This window comes from Phoenix dactylifera, chromosome 8 (genome assembly GCF_051530095.1).
Source record: "Phoenix dactylifera cultivar Ajwa chromosome 8, Ajwa_hap1_PhDact_Kaust_v1.1, whole genome shotgun sequence".
Lineage (NCBI taxonomy): Eukaryota > Viridiplantae > Streptophyta > Magnoliopsida > Arecales > Arecaceae > Phoenix > Phoenix dactylifera.
This window is the reverse complement of record NC_143197.1, coordinates 19,704,424-19,722,500: the sequence shown is the minus strand read 5'-3', so window position 1 is coordinate 19,722,500 and position 18,077 is coordinate 19,704,424. Positions and strand designations below refer to the sequence as shown.

Here is an 18,077-nt window from a genome sequence, read left to right as displayed (position 1 = left end):
CCTCAAGCAAGCCATCAATAAAGCCAATTTTATTTTTGACTAAGAGAGCAGTCTTAATGGCTTACCTCCATAGAGAATAATTATCACCGATGAGGACTTGAGAAACCAGGACCATGCTTGGGTTATCTGCGTGGTGGAGAAAGAATGGTAGCGTTATATCAGCACTAGGATTGGAAATAACAATAGAAAAGACCATGATTATCAAATGGAGAATAGAGAACCAAGAAAAACAAACACCAATAGAATGATAGGAGAACAAAAAAGAAGGGTTGACTGATCAAGAAAAAATCCGCTCTCATACTATGAAAAATTTGTATTGGACATCTAATTTAAATTACTTATCCTGTTCATAGAACTGATGTGCTTTATATATAAGTTGGCACCCTAAATATAGTAGAATATAACAATAAAATCTCATGATTATGAAAAAGATACTAGGGATCAAATATAGTATAATGCAATAGCAAAATCTTATGATTTTATATAAATATTAATTTTGATTATGATAATCAGATCCTATGATTTTTGGAGATTGTACTAAGATATAATATCAAGATTATGAATGCAATATGTGACAGTTATGATATCATACCAAGATTATGCATGCAATATGTGACAGCTGTGATATCCAATATTGTATATACTATAATAAAAAAGATTGTATATGATTATAAAATCGTCTGGCTTTGCATGTAACCATAGAATCTTATTCAATTTTCTTTCTTTTTTTATGTAAATTTTCTTTCGTCCTTAAACACAGCTACCAACTATTGCTGGAGTCACAACCTTCCAGTTTATAATTGGAATCAAAATATGTGCAATGTCCATAATTAGTTCAATTCAGAAGGCCGCTTTAACGGTATATCATTGGACAACTATCGACCAAAAATTAGAATTCTAAGAGGTTTTCTTAGTATGGCAACTATTGCGTCCCGCCGTTTTTAAGCCAGTACTAATACCGCCAACCAAACATACCAAGTCAAGCCCTTGCCTTCTTTCTCTTAACTCCAATTTGTTTTCCCTCTCAAGCACTATAAAACCAATATATATACCTGTATCCATCCTCTCAATCCAACATCACCACCAACATCATGTCTTGCCTTCTCCATTCCTTGCAACTCAAAGCTCTCCTACTTCATAGTTTTGTTCTCTTCCATGCTTCATCCTTCAGTTGGTGTCTATCACCCACCAATCCAACCCTTTCTCCCCATGCCAACCTAACAACGGACTTTGGCAGGATCATCTACAACTACCCAAATGAAGCATTCCAGCCCCAAAGCCCACAAGACATCTCCCAACTCCTGAAGTCCATCTCCTCTTCTGCAAACCGCAACAATGTAACAGTAGCTGCAAGAGGTGTAGGCCATTCAACCTATGGCCAAGCACAAGCCCTCAACGGCATCGTTATCGGCATGCGAAGCCTGACTCCCTACATTCAGATTGGCGAAGCACAATTGGTCGCAAGCAAAAACAGCACCTTCTACGTTGATGCTGGAGGGGGAGCTCTGTGGATTGAAGTGCTAAAGGAGACCATGAAACATGGTCTCACCCCGAGATCATGGACCGACTACTTGTATCTAACTGTTGGCGGAACACTCTCAAATGCTGGTATTAGTGGGCAAGCATACAAGCATGGGCCTCAAATAGCCAATGTTATGGAAGTGGATGTTGTCACAGGTAATTTAATGGATTTATATAATGCACAAAAAGTGGTTACATTCTCACCATTGAAAATTTGTTTACTATTTCAGGTAAAGGAGATATAGTTACATGCTCTGAGATGGAGAATTCAGACCTCTTCTATGGCGTCTTGGGAGGACTAGGGCAGTTTGGGATCATAACCAAAGCAAGGATTGTATTAGAACCTGCTCCTCGAAGAGTATGTGTTGTTGTTGTTTTTGTTTTTTTCCTGTGTTATTTGGTTGAGCAATTTGCACCTGAAACACAATCCTGCATTACCTGTCAAATATGAAGGTTAAATGGGCCAGGGTACCATATGATGATTTCAACCAATTCACAGCAGATGAAGAGCAGCTAATCAAATTGGGAGATGTGAACTACCTTGAGGGATTCATTACGTTCAAAGATAATAGCCCATCAAATGTGTACTACACGTTAGAGTTTGCTATTTATTATAATGATGAGGGTGATGCTCAAAAGGTACTTGACATGCCTAACTTTGCCTTCAACTTCTTGTTTTTGACCTTGCATTCTAGCTAACCAACTACGTTCCACAGTTGAATCACATCAAATGTTGTTAAATAATTCTAAAGTTCCAATATTCAAAGTCTGACTGCATGACTTTTATGATCTTTATCAACTTTCATTGCTTGAAGAAATGTTTCACTTGGGCATTTCGTGACTGATTATGTTTCTTTTTCTTTTATTATTATTTCTTAAGACTTTGGATCGAGTACTGTCACAATTGAATTCCTCGATGTCGATGCCAAATATCACGGATGTCTCGTATTTTGACTTCCTCAACCGGGTAAAAGCAGAGGAGGAAAGCCTCAGGAAAAAAGGTTTGTGGGAGGTTCCTCACCCATGGCTGACCTTATTCGTGCCAAGGAATCAAATAGGGAGGTTCAAAGACCTCCTCCTTCGAACCACATTGGAAGCTAATACTCCAATTGCTGGCCCTATAATCATATATCCAACTCTGAAAGACAAGTACTCTCTCTCTCTCTCTCTCTCTCACACACACACACACACGCGCACAAATCTTGTAACAACCCAGGACCTTACCCAAAATGACTAGCCGGAAGTTATTATTTGGGTTTCTTGATCCTGTATAAGTACCCAAGATCTACCCAGCGAATAACCGATGTGGGACTAAACACACACCCGCATGGGTCCTCACATACTCCTCCTGTTCAAGCCCTGACGTCCTCATCAGGCTAAGGGTTCAAATCTAATCACAAACACCATGATTGGCCCGTGGTCAGCCCCAATGGATCCGTGCTGCAGTGTCCTCTAGTCCACATAGGTTATGGGCTGGAACCTGGCTCTGATACCATTTGTAACAACCCAGGAACTTATCCAAAATGGCTAGCCGAAAGTTATTATTTGGGTTCCTTGATCCTGTATAAGTACCCAAGATCTACCCAGCGAATAACCGATATGGGACTAAACACACGCCCGCACGGGTCCTCACAGATATATTATCAATATTTTGCCACCTTGAATTGTTTTGCACTATGAGCTTGCTTTTGTTTTATTAGTCTGAAAACTATTTAATTGCATTCACATATGCATGCACATCACTCCTGTTACGCCCCCACATCCGCGGAGCACGTGCGGCACCCAGTGCCCACGTGGGGGCCACATGAGGGGGGAACACGGGGCTCCCCTGCCAGATATTGTCCGGTTCCGGAGCTTCACGCAAGCGTCCTTCACCCCTCCCCGGTTTTGTTTTCCATCCAAAATGCGTCTGCAGGATTAGGAGACACCCGCCTCATATGCCCAGGCTCTAGAACGAGTCTTTCTGATGTGGGACTATTGGGCCTCACACCCTTCCCACCATCAGACAAGAGCCGTCCTCGGCTCTGATACCAAATGTGATGCCCCCGCCTCCGCGGAGCACGTGCGGCACCCAGTGCCCACGTGGGGGCCACATGAGGGGGGAATACGAGGCTCCCCTGCCAGATATTATCCGGTTCCGGGGCTTCACACAAGCATCCTTCACCCCTCCCTGATTTTGTTTTCTACCCAAAACGCGTCTACAAGATTAGGAGACACCCGCCTCATATGCCCAGGCTCTAGAACGAGTCTTTCCGATGTGGGACTATTGGGCCTCACACCCAAATGTTACGCCCCTGCTTCCGCGGAGCACGTAAGGCACCTAGTGCCCACGTGGGGGCCACATGAGGGGGGAAACATGGGGCTCCCTGCCAGATATTGTCCGGTTCCGGAGCTTCACGCAAGCGTCCTTCACCCCTCCCCGATTTTGTTTTCCACCCAAAATGCGTCTGCAGGATTAGGAGACACCCGCCTCATATGCCCAGGCTCTGGAACGAGTCTTTCCGATGTGGGACTATTGGGTCTCACACCCTTCCCACCATTGGACAAGAGCCGTCCTCGACTCTGATACCAAATGTCACGCCCCCGCTTCCGCGGAGCACGTAAGGCACCTAGTGCCCACGTGGGGGCCACATGAGGGGGGAAACACGGAGCTCCCCCGCCAGATATTGTCTGATTCCGGAGCTTCACGCAAGCGTCCTTTACCCCTCCCCGGTTTTGTTTTCCACCCAAAACGCGTCTCCAGGATTAGAAGACACCAGCCTCATATGCCCAGGCTCTGGAACGAGTCTTTCCGATGTGGGACTATTGGATCTCACAACTTTTGTGCACGTTTGTATATGAAAGTTGAACATCTCTATTATATCTACTTGATTATCAGCAAGATTGAGAAATGTGGGCATAGGCAAGAAACCATGCAATTTACTAGGGAAGACAAGGAATAACTGAGCTGGTTATTGGTTAATTTAGTTGTCATATTTTCTTTGTTCTGGATTAACTGAATGAATTCCCTTATCTAAATAACTTCCTTAATTAACTCCAGCAATAGAGTCCCCACATGTTATCTCTTGTACAAGTGACAAATGATCAATTATATCCTATATGCATTATTAACTAAACATTGATTGATATATTGTTAATGACTATCCACTATAGTTGGCAAATTATGGAGTTTATAATTTTGTTGTAAACAAGCACCCAGATCAGATCACGAAATCGTGTGCTAGATAATATTTCCATGATTTTTCTTTCAAATAAATCCTTGATCATTAAAAGATTGTGCCATATCAGCTAAAAAAAAATAAGGGAACCTTATACTCGTTTCACTACAAGCAGTTCACTAAATAGACCAATAACGGAACCAAGTGTGTTCATGAATTCTTAAACCTAATAATATGCACTTGATCTTGAACGTCTGAACACCATGCAGACACCACTCATGCACAGAAGGCCAATGGCCAAAATATCACGGAAATACTAATAATTCACCTTTCAGATGGAATCAGAACATGTCAGCTGTGCTACCACAAGCTAACTCAGAGGAGAACGTTTTTTACGCGGTGAGCGTGCTCCGATCTTCACCTCCATCTTGTACTCCTGGCTCTCCTTGTCTTGAATCATTCCTCAACCAGAACCAGAAGATCATTGAGGTTGCAACTGCAGAACCAACTACAAACAAGGCAACGGCAACGGTAGATGCGACGGCTAGAAAAACAAAGACACCCATGAGTCATCCGAGAGCTGAGATTATTCAGAAGACTGAGTCGATGCGCATGGAGGTGAGGACAGAGGCTGGTGATGAAGGTGGAATGGGAGCAAAGCAGTACCTGCCATACTACAAGGATCAGAATGGGTGGAGGCTCCATTTTGGTGAGAAATGGGGGAGGTTTGAGGAGCTAAAGTCCAGATTTGATCCTCTGAATATTTTGGCTCCTGGTCAGAGGATTTTTCAGAGGAAGCCTTTGGAGGGTTAGGCCCTCTTCCGAGCTCCTACTCTGCGAGATGATACTCCTACGCGTTTGTCACAAGAAGTGTCGTTCAATATTGCATGGAAATGAACATCCATGCTCAATACATCTGATAACAGTATCACTGAATTTGTCCAGTTATGAAAGGTATCACTTAATTTGCTTCCTTTTCCTTCATGAAATACGTGAAGGGAATATGTGTTTTTGCTAGTATAGTAATGTTAGAAGTATGTCCTAGAAGCCAACGTGGTTGACGCATATTTGTAATCTGGGGCATAAATTTGTAATTTGACACTTATTAATAAATAAGATTGGGCAATTTATTTTTCATTCATGTTTGTATGTGTCCATGAATCGTCCAAGAAATTAATAGTTGATGACATATATTTTCAAGGAGTTGAGAATTTGAGGCATGTGTCATTAGGGATTAATTTCTAAATGCTCCTAATCGATGGATCCATCACAAGGAACGGTGATCGATCTGCTGAGATTAGTGCACAGATCACTTAGTCAGATGGACGAGTCTCGAGTCCACGGTGTAGAGACACTGGAGTGATTATGCAAGTACTTGTTAGAGAACAAGATACTGAGCGTGACCAAAGATAGTAGTCACATGGATGTCTATCCACTCGTCAGTGACTACTTATGCTGCAGTTGTATGACTGGTCCTTTGACCTGCGATGCCTCTGCTATTCACTGTGAAGTGCTGTAGTTTGACGAGCATGTGAACTTGGGCCCTTGTCATTCGGATCCTTGTAGTACGAATTGGCTGCAGTAGGTTCATTTTGGAATAGGGTTGTATCTAGATGGGATCTATTAACCTTGATAGATTAAGAGTGATCCTATGTAATTTATGAGACTGAGTTCGATAAATTCCTGGCCAGGTATTTTGGAAAAAGAGTTTTCCATATCTTGAACTGAAAGTCGTATAAATTTGACATATGACAGACGATGGGGTTTGACGAGATATCCATAACCTCCGTCACGTCGAGATCCATGATAAGAATTGTATCATACGATAACTGCATCAAGAGGTTCAAATATTCCATTCTGCTGGGTTGCCACCATATACTGCTAGGTGTCACTAGTGGATTGTGAGACTCGAAGGCATTCACTTGGTGATCAGTGAACTCTAAGAGTAGAATTGAAATCGTTTCAGTCCACTGAAAGGAGTTTCAGTGATATTGAGATGGAGATCTCAATATGTCTCACTACCAGTCAGAATAGAACCTACGGGGTCACACACATAGAGGATTTAATTAGTCAGACTATCATAATTATGATTTCGAATCATAATAGAAATCAATCATCAATATGATTGGTGATTGAATTAACCCACTAAGTGTTAGTGAGTTAATGAAAGAAGAATTAAGTGGAATTGATTGCAATTGGATTGCAATTGGGCTGATTTAATGAGCCAAATCAAATGGGTCAATTTGATTAAAAACCAAGGTTTGTGCGGATTTTAAAAACCACATGTCGTCATAGGATGAATATGACTTAAGTCGTGTTCACACTATGCGGACTTTAAAGTCCACATGGCGTCATAGAAAGCATGCTCCCAAATCAATTGATTCTCTTAATGAGATTATGAATCCTAATGTGATTAGGAAATTAATCAATTGATTAAATAGACACATGTCATACATCTATAAGCACAAAAATTGGACACTTGGCATTAATCCAAGGGTGGGTTATAGTCCTATACTCCTAATAAGATTAGGAGGAGCCCTAAACCCAATCTATAAAAGGGTAGCAAGGAAGAAGTTATGAATTAATTCTCTCCTCTTCCTCTCCACGCCTCCTCTTCTTTCTTCCTCCTTCTCCACGGCAGCAAGGGGTCTTTATCCTCCTCTTCTTCCACGGTAGCAAGGCAAGGAAGATCCACGTGCAAGGTTCCTCCTTCCTCTTCCTCCATCGCAAGCAACGTTGAAGAAGAAAGGGTTCTTTTTTAAGGAGGTATGTTGCAGATTTTTATCTTCTAATCTATATGATAGTCATGAGAGGTCTTTGCAAGGAGCTAGCACTCTGGTATGACCCTATCTCAGATGATTAGATCCTCATGTGGATACCTGTAGAGGCCGGACAATTGTGTGGCTCAAACAGGAATCTAGATAGATCATCAGGCTGCGGTGTTCTTCACCTGCAGAATTTTTGAAGATAAGATCTTCAAATTAATTTCTTCTGATTTCAGTTTCAATTTCATGAATCTTAACCAACCTTCTTCAGATCCTAATCTCCCCTCCCTAATGAATTCAAAGATCTTCTGAATTTGGATCCAGAATAATTTTTGAATTCTACGATACGAGGCGCGTTCGTGCGATGAACGATGTCCCGTTCGAATTCCGCTGCGAACATCGCATCGAACGGGGCGTAAATCAGCAAGTAATCACTGGATCTGCCCTGCCTCCTATCGGATTTCACGAATCGAAGGCCGTGTCAACCGCCACATACTAATAGGGAACCCTCTCAACAAGCATACAAAGCATCTCAATAGGATATCATAAATATGCAGTGAAATAATTTAAATAATAATATATAAGTTTTATTTCAATGACTAGCTCAACATTTAAATGTCTCACGATTCTAATAATATTCTAGTATAGTACATCAATTTAAATAAACTATAATCTAAGATAATCTATGTCAAAGTTCAGCTAGTCGTGCTTCCATATTGAAAAACTCCTATCATTCTAGCTCTCTAAATCTGAAAAAAAAAGAAGAAATCGTATAATGAGCTAGACAACCCAATAAGCAATGATCACTTTAGCTATACAAATCAGGCAATCAAACTGATAATAATTTGCAGGAAATAAACATATATGCAGTGCTAATACACAAATCAATTTTTTTTTTAAATATTAAATTTTTGTTTATGGATTCATAAAAAGTCTCTCGCATCCGATGCATGGAGATTTGGCCAATGCTTAACTGTTGGATTGAGGGGCAAGATTGTCTTAAATTTATCCCAAAATCACCTCGTTGGGGTGATCTTGTATACCCATATTCAAGATCACCTAATATTCACTTATTAAGTTTTTATTTGGCTGCACTATATTTAACTTTTTGAAAAGCCCAATTCATCTCCCTCTTGGGCTGCATAGCTGGGCAACAAATGATGTTTGTTAAAAATTCTTGCACTATTGTACTATTATGTATATTAATAAATATATTTTTGGTTATCATATATTTTATTTTTGTAATTTGAATGCAATTGTTATGCATTATGTCTTCTAGTGGGACTGTTGAAGATGCAAATAGTAATTTGAATGTTGAAGAATGACTCAAATTTTGTTTCATTTGGTTGAGAGCTTTATTTGTGCATGGGAGAGGCAGACACATGGGAGTGTGCATGCATGTGCGCTCACAAACATAGAGAGATGCATGCAAAAATGGAAATATATGAAAAGCAGAGTTGATACTCCAATCTTGACATTGACAAGTAAATATTGATCTTTTGAAGTTGTGAGATTGATTTAACTCTAGATGAATTATGGTATTTATTATCAGTCAAAATGAGAATATAATTGTACCCATACTTGGTTAGGTGTAAATTGTTTGATCTGCTCGATTATATCCTCATAAATTTGGGAAGTTGTGTCCATAAGATATGCAGAAATTTTAGATTGTGTGGTTAAGTAAGTAAATTATTAGGCATATCTCTATGAACAGTTGTCTTCATATATCCTTACCAAATTTTGGGAAGATTTGTTTTATATCTTGTATGTTCAAATGTTTTTCCTATCTTTCTTTCTATTTTAACTGACCAGCTCTGTATTTTGAATTGTTCCATAATTTATGTAGATTTTATCCTTGGATTAGTGGTAAATACTCTGACTTCAAAACATTCTATACGGTAACTTATATCTTACACCGCATGCACCATGCCAAGCACCTCGTCTCCTATGGGTCAATTACTGAGATAAGCTCATGATGAACGGAGCCCATAGAAAGGAGACAAGGTGATTGACATGGTGTACGGCCATGTGGTGCACATGTTGTAGGATATAATTTCTCCCTCTATAGTCTGCGACTCTGCGCAGAAAATAGTTTTTCTAAATAGAGTATTCTTCTTTCTTGTCAAGCAGCAAAATACCTAAATATTAAAGGTCTGCTAGATTTGGCACGTAAGACTGTGACTGACATGTTGAAACTTGAAGAATCCTTGAAATTTTCCAATATCAAAAAGACTCCAACAAGAAGAGGGTCCAGCGGGAGAGCCAGTGGGCTTTTGAGCAGACTGTTCTTCATCTTAGAGTCATTTATTATTGGAAAGTTTTATTTGCTTGATTATGTTCTGCCGGTTATCAGTGTCTTGGTTTTCAAGTTTTGGAATTGTGAGATTTTCATTTTGTATGATATTTTCTCTCATTGGATGCCTAGTTAGGAGACGGATAATTTAGTATGATCTTAGTAGCTGATGGGCAGGATTTTTCTAACTTGAAACAGCAGCATGAACTGGTATCAGGCACTCATGGTGTAATATTACATAAAAAAAGTGCTGTTTTGCATACCCCAGACGTCGTTTCATCATCTTTTTTTTTTTGGTGAAAAATAGGAGGGGAGGGGGAGGGACCAGCCCACCCACGTAGCAGCCCCATTACTGGGCCCCCCTTCCACTAGAGAATGTTCGATACAGATCGCAGGTTTCGCGTGCCTTCCCCGACCCGAGGGCTCACCCCACTGGGTTCACCGCCTCACGTGTGGGTACGTCACCCCAGCGCCACCTTGGTACAAGTGAAAGGAAAGCATAACCGCCAACAAGCCAGCCGAGCGTGGGGCATCCGGTCCCCTAATTTAATCGACGTCCGCGCGTTTCGAACCCGGGCAACTTGGGCGGAATTATCGCCCCCTTACCACCAGGCTACTACCTTGAAAATTCAATTTATATCGTGTCAATTATCTAATGAGTAACGTGTTTTCCTATTACTTTTTTCAATTGGTGTGTTATATCTTAGGAGCAGTATTTTAGTTAAAATATTAATATTAATATGAAATATCATTAATCTATACATCACCATTATTTTATTTTATTTTATTTCTTTTTCTCCAATGGCTCCTCACACATGCAGCCAATAAAATTAGGAAAAAGAAGTTGGCGGAAAGAATAAGAAGTATCCGCTTGGTTCTTAGTGATGAGCTGCAAAGGAGGCCACCCAGTCGGCTACTATTTGCCGCCTTCCGTTAAACATAGATAGCCCGGAAGGAACATATTATTTTAGTTTTTTATTTTAGTGTTTTAATGCCAGCTATTATACCCGGCATGATACGTTGTCGTGAGCTAGTCTAAGGTTATTCGGCCTTGTATCATTGGCCCAAATGAAAAGATGTCTTGGTTCAACCTGGTATAGAAAACAACACAACAAATTAATTATCATAACTGATATTAAAACATCATTCAATGGTATTGTTTTTTCACTTGAGCTGGATGAGCTTTAGGGTGGCGTTCATAAGGTTAGGTCATGACAAGATTTTGTATTTAGTAAACTATATCATTTGTCTAAACAAGCCAAAAGTCTGTGCAATGATATCGTTGGATCTCTCACCAGCCCCCTAAAATCCACCACTGAAGGTTCCTCCTTCCTTGCTTCCTTGTTCTCTTCCTTGATAAATCAGCCTTCAATTGCCGATCAATGTACTTTTTATTCTCTAGCTATCTATCCAAATCAAAATTCGTCATCTCGATACCGGATTTCGTATCGGTGCCGTGCTAGCACAGCGTCGGTACGGTATGGTACGAAATATTTTTAGCATATCAAATGTCGGTATACCTCCCATACTATGTACCGGTACCGAACTGATATGATACAATCCGTACTGCCCGGTTCGGACTATGATGGCGAACTAGGATCCAAATTAATGTTCCATGAAATAGATGGCCTAGATTGATTCATATCCAAGTTGGTTGTTGGTTCCATTTCTGAGACAAATTAATAATCTAGCAACTAGAAGATGGAGGTGGTACTTGAGAAGTCATTAGTGCAGGAAGTGTAAGTAATAAGATAGTTGCTGTCACTATGCTTGATTGTGCATGCAGATTACTGAGGAAACCTCTTTCCCTGTTACAAGATGTCCCCTGACTTTTTATGCAAGGAATGGAGAACGATTGACAGACAGTGATGGCAGTGGTGACAGTGCGTGGGGCAAGCTCAGGCCTGAAATTAATATGGAGCCTAAGAACCAAGATCAAGCTTGTTTTATGTGTATTTGATTCGAGCTCTAATTGAGCCGATCATAAGCCATTTCTACAAGCAGCTATAATCGGTTCGAAACGCTATTTGTGGTCGAGTTCTTTTGCTAGAGGGATCTCCGTCAGAATTGATTGCGTAGAAATGTCTAAAAAAACATTCCGTTAAGTTATTCCTAAATCTTTTGCAAGGTATCAATAGTCATTACAGGAAAAATGGAAATTGTCAACTTTGATGTGCCGACACTAGATAGAAACATCAGTTATTTGGTTCGCACGCCAAAATTTGCCGACGATACTAAAAAGCGTCGGAATATTAAGAGCTATGCCGACGCTTTTTGTTAAGCATCGCCTGAAGCCCATAATTAACGACACTAATAAGCATCGGCATTTAGCGGCGTCTTCAAAAAGCGTTCGCCAGTTAAATTTCGACGCCCACATTGCTGACGCTTTTGCAGTGCTTTAGAAAGCATTAGGAATAAAACTGCCGATGCGAATAAGTTTTGGTATATATGCTAAAAAGTGTCGGCGGGAATGCTTGATTTTCTTGTAATGAGTGTAGTGACTTTTTTTTTTCTTAGAGAACAGGTATGTGGACATTATGTTGTCCTTCTGCAATTAATGTTATTTTTTCTTGGCAACAAGCAGTAGAGGGGAGTTGGCTCTCGATGCATCTTGAAGAATCCATTGCATGCTTGCCCTGTAGCCAGAAGACTCAAGTATCTAGAGGCCTTCAAGAAAGCCAGAGTTAGGACCACACCAGTTTCTATTTCAGTGCAGTCATCAGCCACAGCAAATTTATTAGTTGTGACCCCAACAGTTCAAAGCTCTGTATGTATGGAAATGTCAAGATACTTCTCTTATCATAGATCCAGATGCTTACCCTTCAAATGAACTTCGCATAACTTCTTAAATTTTCATGAATTGACGACTTTACAATCAAAACCTAAGGTTTGCATTAAGCTGCATGCTTTATGCATACATGACAAGCTTTCCATGCAGCCTAGGATTTGACAATTGCGTCAATTAAAAGAGTGCTTTGCATGCATACTTTTGATTGGCCTCCCATCAGACTTGCATTTGAAGCTTTTGAACAATTCAACTCGGTTGCTTGGAGGAGGTAACATCTCTGACATTATTGTATGAGCTTGTGCTCATGGTTTGCTTGTCTCCATCACATGCTGCACCAACAAACACACCATGAAGGTAGACCTACCACATGATCTTATATGGTCCATCCATCTGTCTGCGATAAAAAAGAGATGTGTTAACAGGGAAAGAAGCTTAGCAGTCCCTATCCATGTCAATTTGGTAGGACAATTATCCCCATCCCAATGTCCCCATAAGATTTGCTGCAATATATCTGTCTATAATGTCTAGGGCTAAGGTTTCAGGTTGAAGAGCAATGATGCATGGCACCTCCAGTGTTTGGACTTTTTGAAAGAATCCAAGGGAGATTGGGAGAAAAGGGCCTGTCATCAAACGAGCACCCAAGCCTAAAATTGCAGGCCTGTTCAGGGAAATCAAGTTATGAGGGAGCAGGGAAATGGGGAGTTCTAAATTTAAAAATTTTCAATAGTTTAGGGGTAGTTTGAAGTGTGAGCCGGCCGCGTATCCAACTTATGGATCTAGGGACCTGTCATGCTATGAAATTGCAAAACTGCATGTTTCTTTTTTTTTTTCTTTTTTTTTTGTTGCTACAACGGATGGCTTATACATTTCAAATATAAATACATCTAAAAAAGTTAAAAGATAACAAGACTCGGAGCGCTCTAGACAGCTCCCTCTCACCAATCCAGAGGACTCCTCTAGAGCGGTCAGTCATATGCAAGGCCATCCAATCTATAGCTCCGTTGGTCTCTTTAAAGACATGCTTGGCCTGGAAAGCAACGTCTCCACCTACCATAGCCCGGATATACCGGAGTAATAGGTGGCAATAGCGCCGGTGCATCTTTGGATCCAGCTGACCATCGTAGCCAAGTCACCCTTGAATAGGACTGCATTAGCCCGCAGAACACGCTAGGCTTAACACAAACCTGCCCAAATAGCCCTCAGCTCCATCCCAGGAACAGAGATGCCAAAAATCTGGCACCCACCAGCAACAACAATCCTGAAGTTCGGGCCTCGAATCATGAAGCCTGCAGTTTCTCATTGTTTTCAAGGAATTTTTTGATGTCTACTTGATCCAATAGCCTTATATAAATGGAAGAATTGAAGTTCTTAGCAATCTTGGAACCGGCAATGTTCTTGTATCCCATAGTAATAGCTCATTTGATAACATTTCTTGCAATGCTGCTGCTATATGTTTATAAATTTATTGACAGGGATTTTCTCAAATGCAAATATTAATAGTAGATTCTACAATGGTACAAAACCCTTACGTTCAAACAGAAGTATATTACAGCTGCTTTATTTCCTAATAAAATTAAAAGTGATACAGAAGATGGTTTATAATGTTAATATTGGATTAAAAAAAGTGGGTATTTTTCTGTTATAAGATAGATATCAATTTATTGTGACAAATTATGTTTTTTGTATGTTGCATTGAATAAGTGCGACATATACAACTACATAACCAAGAATAATGTTCATTTTGTGGGTGGTTGTAAACCTATGAAATTCTCAGAGGGAAGAAGAGGGAGGATTTGCGATTCACTTTCTTGTCTCACCCTTCTCCTTCCTCTTATAATGTCGACTGGTCAAACAGTTACTAACTTGTAGGTCAAAGGGTAATGTTAACATGGAGTAGGATGGACATGATGCTAAGGAAGATAGGTTTTAATTCTCTAAACTTTTTTTTTTTTTTTAATGTTAGTCAGATGGCCAAATTAAAATAAGGTGGTTGCGAGTATGGCTTTGGTATAAAGAATGGAGACACCACTTGAAAGACATAAAGAGGGCACGACTAAAGGATGCTAATTTATATTAGTATTTAGGCGAATGCAATGCATGTGTGGAAGTCTTGTGAAAAAGGGAGCCTATTCACGTAAAAATAGGACAGAATCATGTTGTCATGGATTCATAGCCTAAAAAGCTTAAATTATTGGATGAAAGACCCACCCAGGCCTATAAACCTATATGGCACCATTTTAACCTTGTGTTTGGTTAGGTTCATGAGAGAGAGGATGGATGGGGTTGGAAGTATAGCCTTTGTCCACTATTTGATTTAAATATTTTAGGAAGGATGGATAAAAATAAGGAATTAGCCATACATCCTGGCCCACTAATTTCTCCTAAATTGGAAGGATGCAAGGAAAGATAGATGAGGCATGTGATAGATGGTTTTCATGTTGACAAAATTACCCATTATTAACTTTTTGACAAAATCCTAACATTTGTTCATTTTTTTATCAAAGGGTAATTTAGTAAAATGTCATACAAATATCATTTATCCTATCTTCTATTCCTCCTATATCAAAATAGTGGAGAGAATCATTCCCATCCATCCTTGTATGTTTCACCAAACACATGGAGGTGGATGGAAGATCCATCCATCCTCTCCCTCATCCATGTTTCCTCTCCTATCTATCCTTGTCTTCCATCCATCCTCTCCCTCGTCCATGTTTTCTCTCCTATCTATCCTTCCTCCAATCCATCCTTTTTACCGGAGAGTAACATCTGATGTTGAACTATGACAATGTCCCTACCTATCATGAGCCCTCATCATGGATTAACTCCTACTTGAGAGGTGGGTTGACCTATGGTCAGGGTCCTTTGCAATCTTTCTATCCCCATTAAAGAACCTACATAATTGATTAGGTTATGATATACAGGGCTTGGCTCTGATACTGCCTATTATGGATTAATAGCCTGAAAAGCTTAAGCTACTGGGTAAAGGACCAGGCTAGGCTTATAAATCTATGTGGCACCCATTTATTAGCCATGTGGGAGTATACACCTTGTACACATAGATACATATATCCCTTCTCCTAAATTGATAGAAAGTATAGAAGGTCAACACCTTATCCCTTCTTTTGAGAAGAGTGCAACCCACTAATATACAATATCATGACCCCTAGTTCGATGAACTTAAATATGGTAAGTTTTTTAAGCTATTGAGAATCCCAACCATAGAATTAACAATGTAGAGGGAAAACTCATTTAGTGTCAAAATAATAGAGGTTTTAACTTTACTGTTATCTTTCTCCATTTTTCCAGTTTTACCCCTTTAGGCAAGAGGGTGCATGATTATAATTGTTGGGCCTTGTCTTGGAATCCACTTTATTAATTTTTAATTCCTATTTGGGACTATCTTTAATTCTCTTAGAAGAGATGCAATTATAAAAATGAAAATTGATTATAAATTCTTGCATAAAACTATTCATTAGACCTTTTTTTTATTAAATGCATCATTACATGCATTACGCATTCCAAATACTATTATACATGTAGATGAGTGATTATCATATAATAAAGACTCCAAAAACCATGATGATGATCACAATTTACCTCATGAGCTTCGCAAGGGCTTGGGGAAAATATGTAATGGAAAAAAGAGAAACAAACATCTGGCATTTGCAAATATTTTATTGAAACAAATGAATGAGAAACTGGATTGTTTTAGGAAAAAAATGCTAGGCAATATTCCTTGCAACCAAGCATGCTCTTAGAGAAGCTAAGAGTCACTAGGCTTTGGTCTATGAACTTGCAGCACATATATTTGTACAATATCAAGAAAGTCAGAAGAACGTGTTGGCTTGCTAATGTGCTGAAATGTTTGATAGATGCATCATAAGGGCTAGAGATATTTGGGTCGCAATCTCGTTTTCTATAAAATTTAGGGTACTTGAGATATTTTGACGGAGGGCTGCTCATGGTCATGGAGCCCATGGTTTACTGGGTGTTTAGCAAATAAAAAGAAAGGCCAATGGAGAGAAATTAGACAAGCAATAACTTATTTGTTAATTGGCATGAAAATATAAATAAGTAAAATTTTCTAAAACATTAAATATATATTATATAATCAAATAATTAATATATAATTACTATTGCTAGTTATTTTATTAATTATAGGGAAAATAATCTCTTTCTATTAGAGTTTCAAAATTCAGAAGAAAACTAAGATAGTTACAAAGTATAATCATTCTTTATCTTCTAAACATGAAATTTAATGAGTATGTGAAATTATAAAAATGCAATAAAACTTTATTATAACATATGAGCTTTTGTGGATAAATATCAAAGCATATGGCTATTGTGAGGGCTTGAATGTATAGTTATCTCATGAATGAAAATAAGGGAGGAAAGTTTGATGGTAGAGAAGCGACGTTAAGAACTCATGATAGAGAAGAGATCATGAGGGCAAAGTATATTTTTGGGTCGTGTTTTGATGGCAGACATTCCTATCCTAAAGGCTTGCGCCTGGGAGAGGTCTGGGCTTAAAGTTTGATGATGGCATATCACCACCATGTTGCTTAAAAAAAATCATGGAAAATAACTATAGGCATAAATACTGAGGTGAGGCTACCCTTTGGACAATCCACAAATCACCAAAAATAATAACCCTTTTCTCTAGTCCAATCTGTTGAAATTTAAGTGTTTCCCCAAATTTGATTTGATTTTAGTGACTTTTGAGCAAGATTGCTGAGTTTAAAATGAGTGCGACAGGCAAAATTATCAAAGCCTCAAACACAACCACAATTTGGCCAATCTTGCATTCTTCAACTCCTGTTTCAACCAATCATGATGTTTAGAGGGATGCCGAAGCAACAGAGAAAACCTCATAAGAAGTGGCAACAGAATTGGGGACCTAATTAGGTTGTAGTTTATATACACATGGATGATCTTTATGGTAGCTAGTGGTCCAATACTCCAATTACTATCAAATTTCAAGCAACAAAAAGTGGTGCAAAGTACAATAACCCCTTTTACAGACCATCATGATTAGGGAATTTTTTCGGTCCATAAATTTGATACACACCAGTGGTTACTATACAGCTTCCTCACCCTTCAAAATAAATCATGATTTCATATACGATTGTTGGCCGCTGAATTCTCCACTGGAAGGAAGAACAGTATGGCATCCCTAGCAGGTTCATGTAAGCATACGAGCATGCCAATAGTATCAAGAATCGAAAAGAAGAGAGGTGAAAGGTTGGCAGCGTAGGTCTTGATGTAAGAATTTTCATTACCGTAGTATTATCTACTCAAAAGAGTATGAGCTAGAGCTATGATTCTACTCTAAAAACTATGGATAAATTAAGATAACTAAAGTAAGAAAATTAAAGATAAAAATAAAAATAAAAATAAAAATAAAAATAAAATTCACAATAGATTTTTTTTATTGATCAAAATATTTCTTCTCAGCGTTACATACTCATATTTATACAATACAACTCCCACATCAGTTTTCATATATCTTCAGTAATTTCGGTGGTTATACCCATGGTTTCCACTTCTTCTTG

At 39.2% G+C, this 18,077-nt stretch overlaps 1 protein-coding gene across 1 annotated transcript in view; it reads left to right on the top strand.

Moving 5' to 3' along the window:
* Window positions 1–5,875, top strand: part of LOC103724330 (cytokinin dehydrogenase 3-like) — a 6,298-nt gene extending 423 nt beyond the window's left edge. The window contains exons 1-5 of the mRNA XM_039124039.3: window positions 1–1,677; window positions 1,752–1,879; window positions 1,975–2,160; window positions 2,402–2,670; window positions 5,015–5,875. The exon at window positions 1–1,677 is cut by the window's left edge and continues 423 nt beyond it. Of these exons, the coding sequence (XP_038979967.3) occupies window positions 1,092–1,677; window positions 1,752–1,879; window positions 1,975–2,160; window positions 2,402–2,670; window positions 5,015–5,492 (1,647 nt within the window). The 5' untranslated portion in view covers window positions 1–1,091 and the 3' untranslated portion in view covers window positions 5,493–5,875. The remainder of the gene's footprint in view (window positions 1,678–1,751; window positions 1,880–1,974; window positions 2,161–2,401; window positions 2,671–5,014) is intronic.
* The last annotated feature ends 12,202 nt before the right edge of the window (window positions 5,876–18,077 follow it).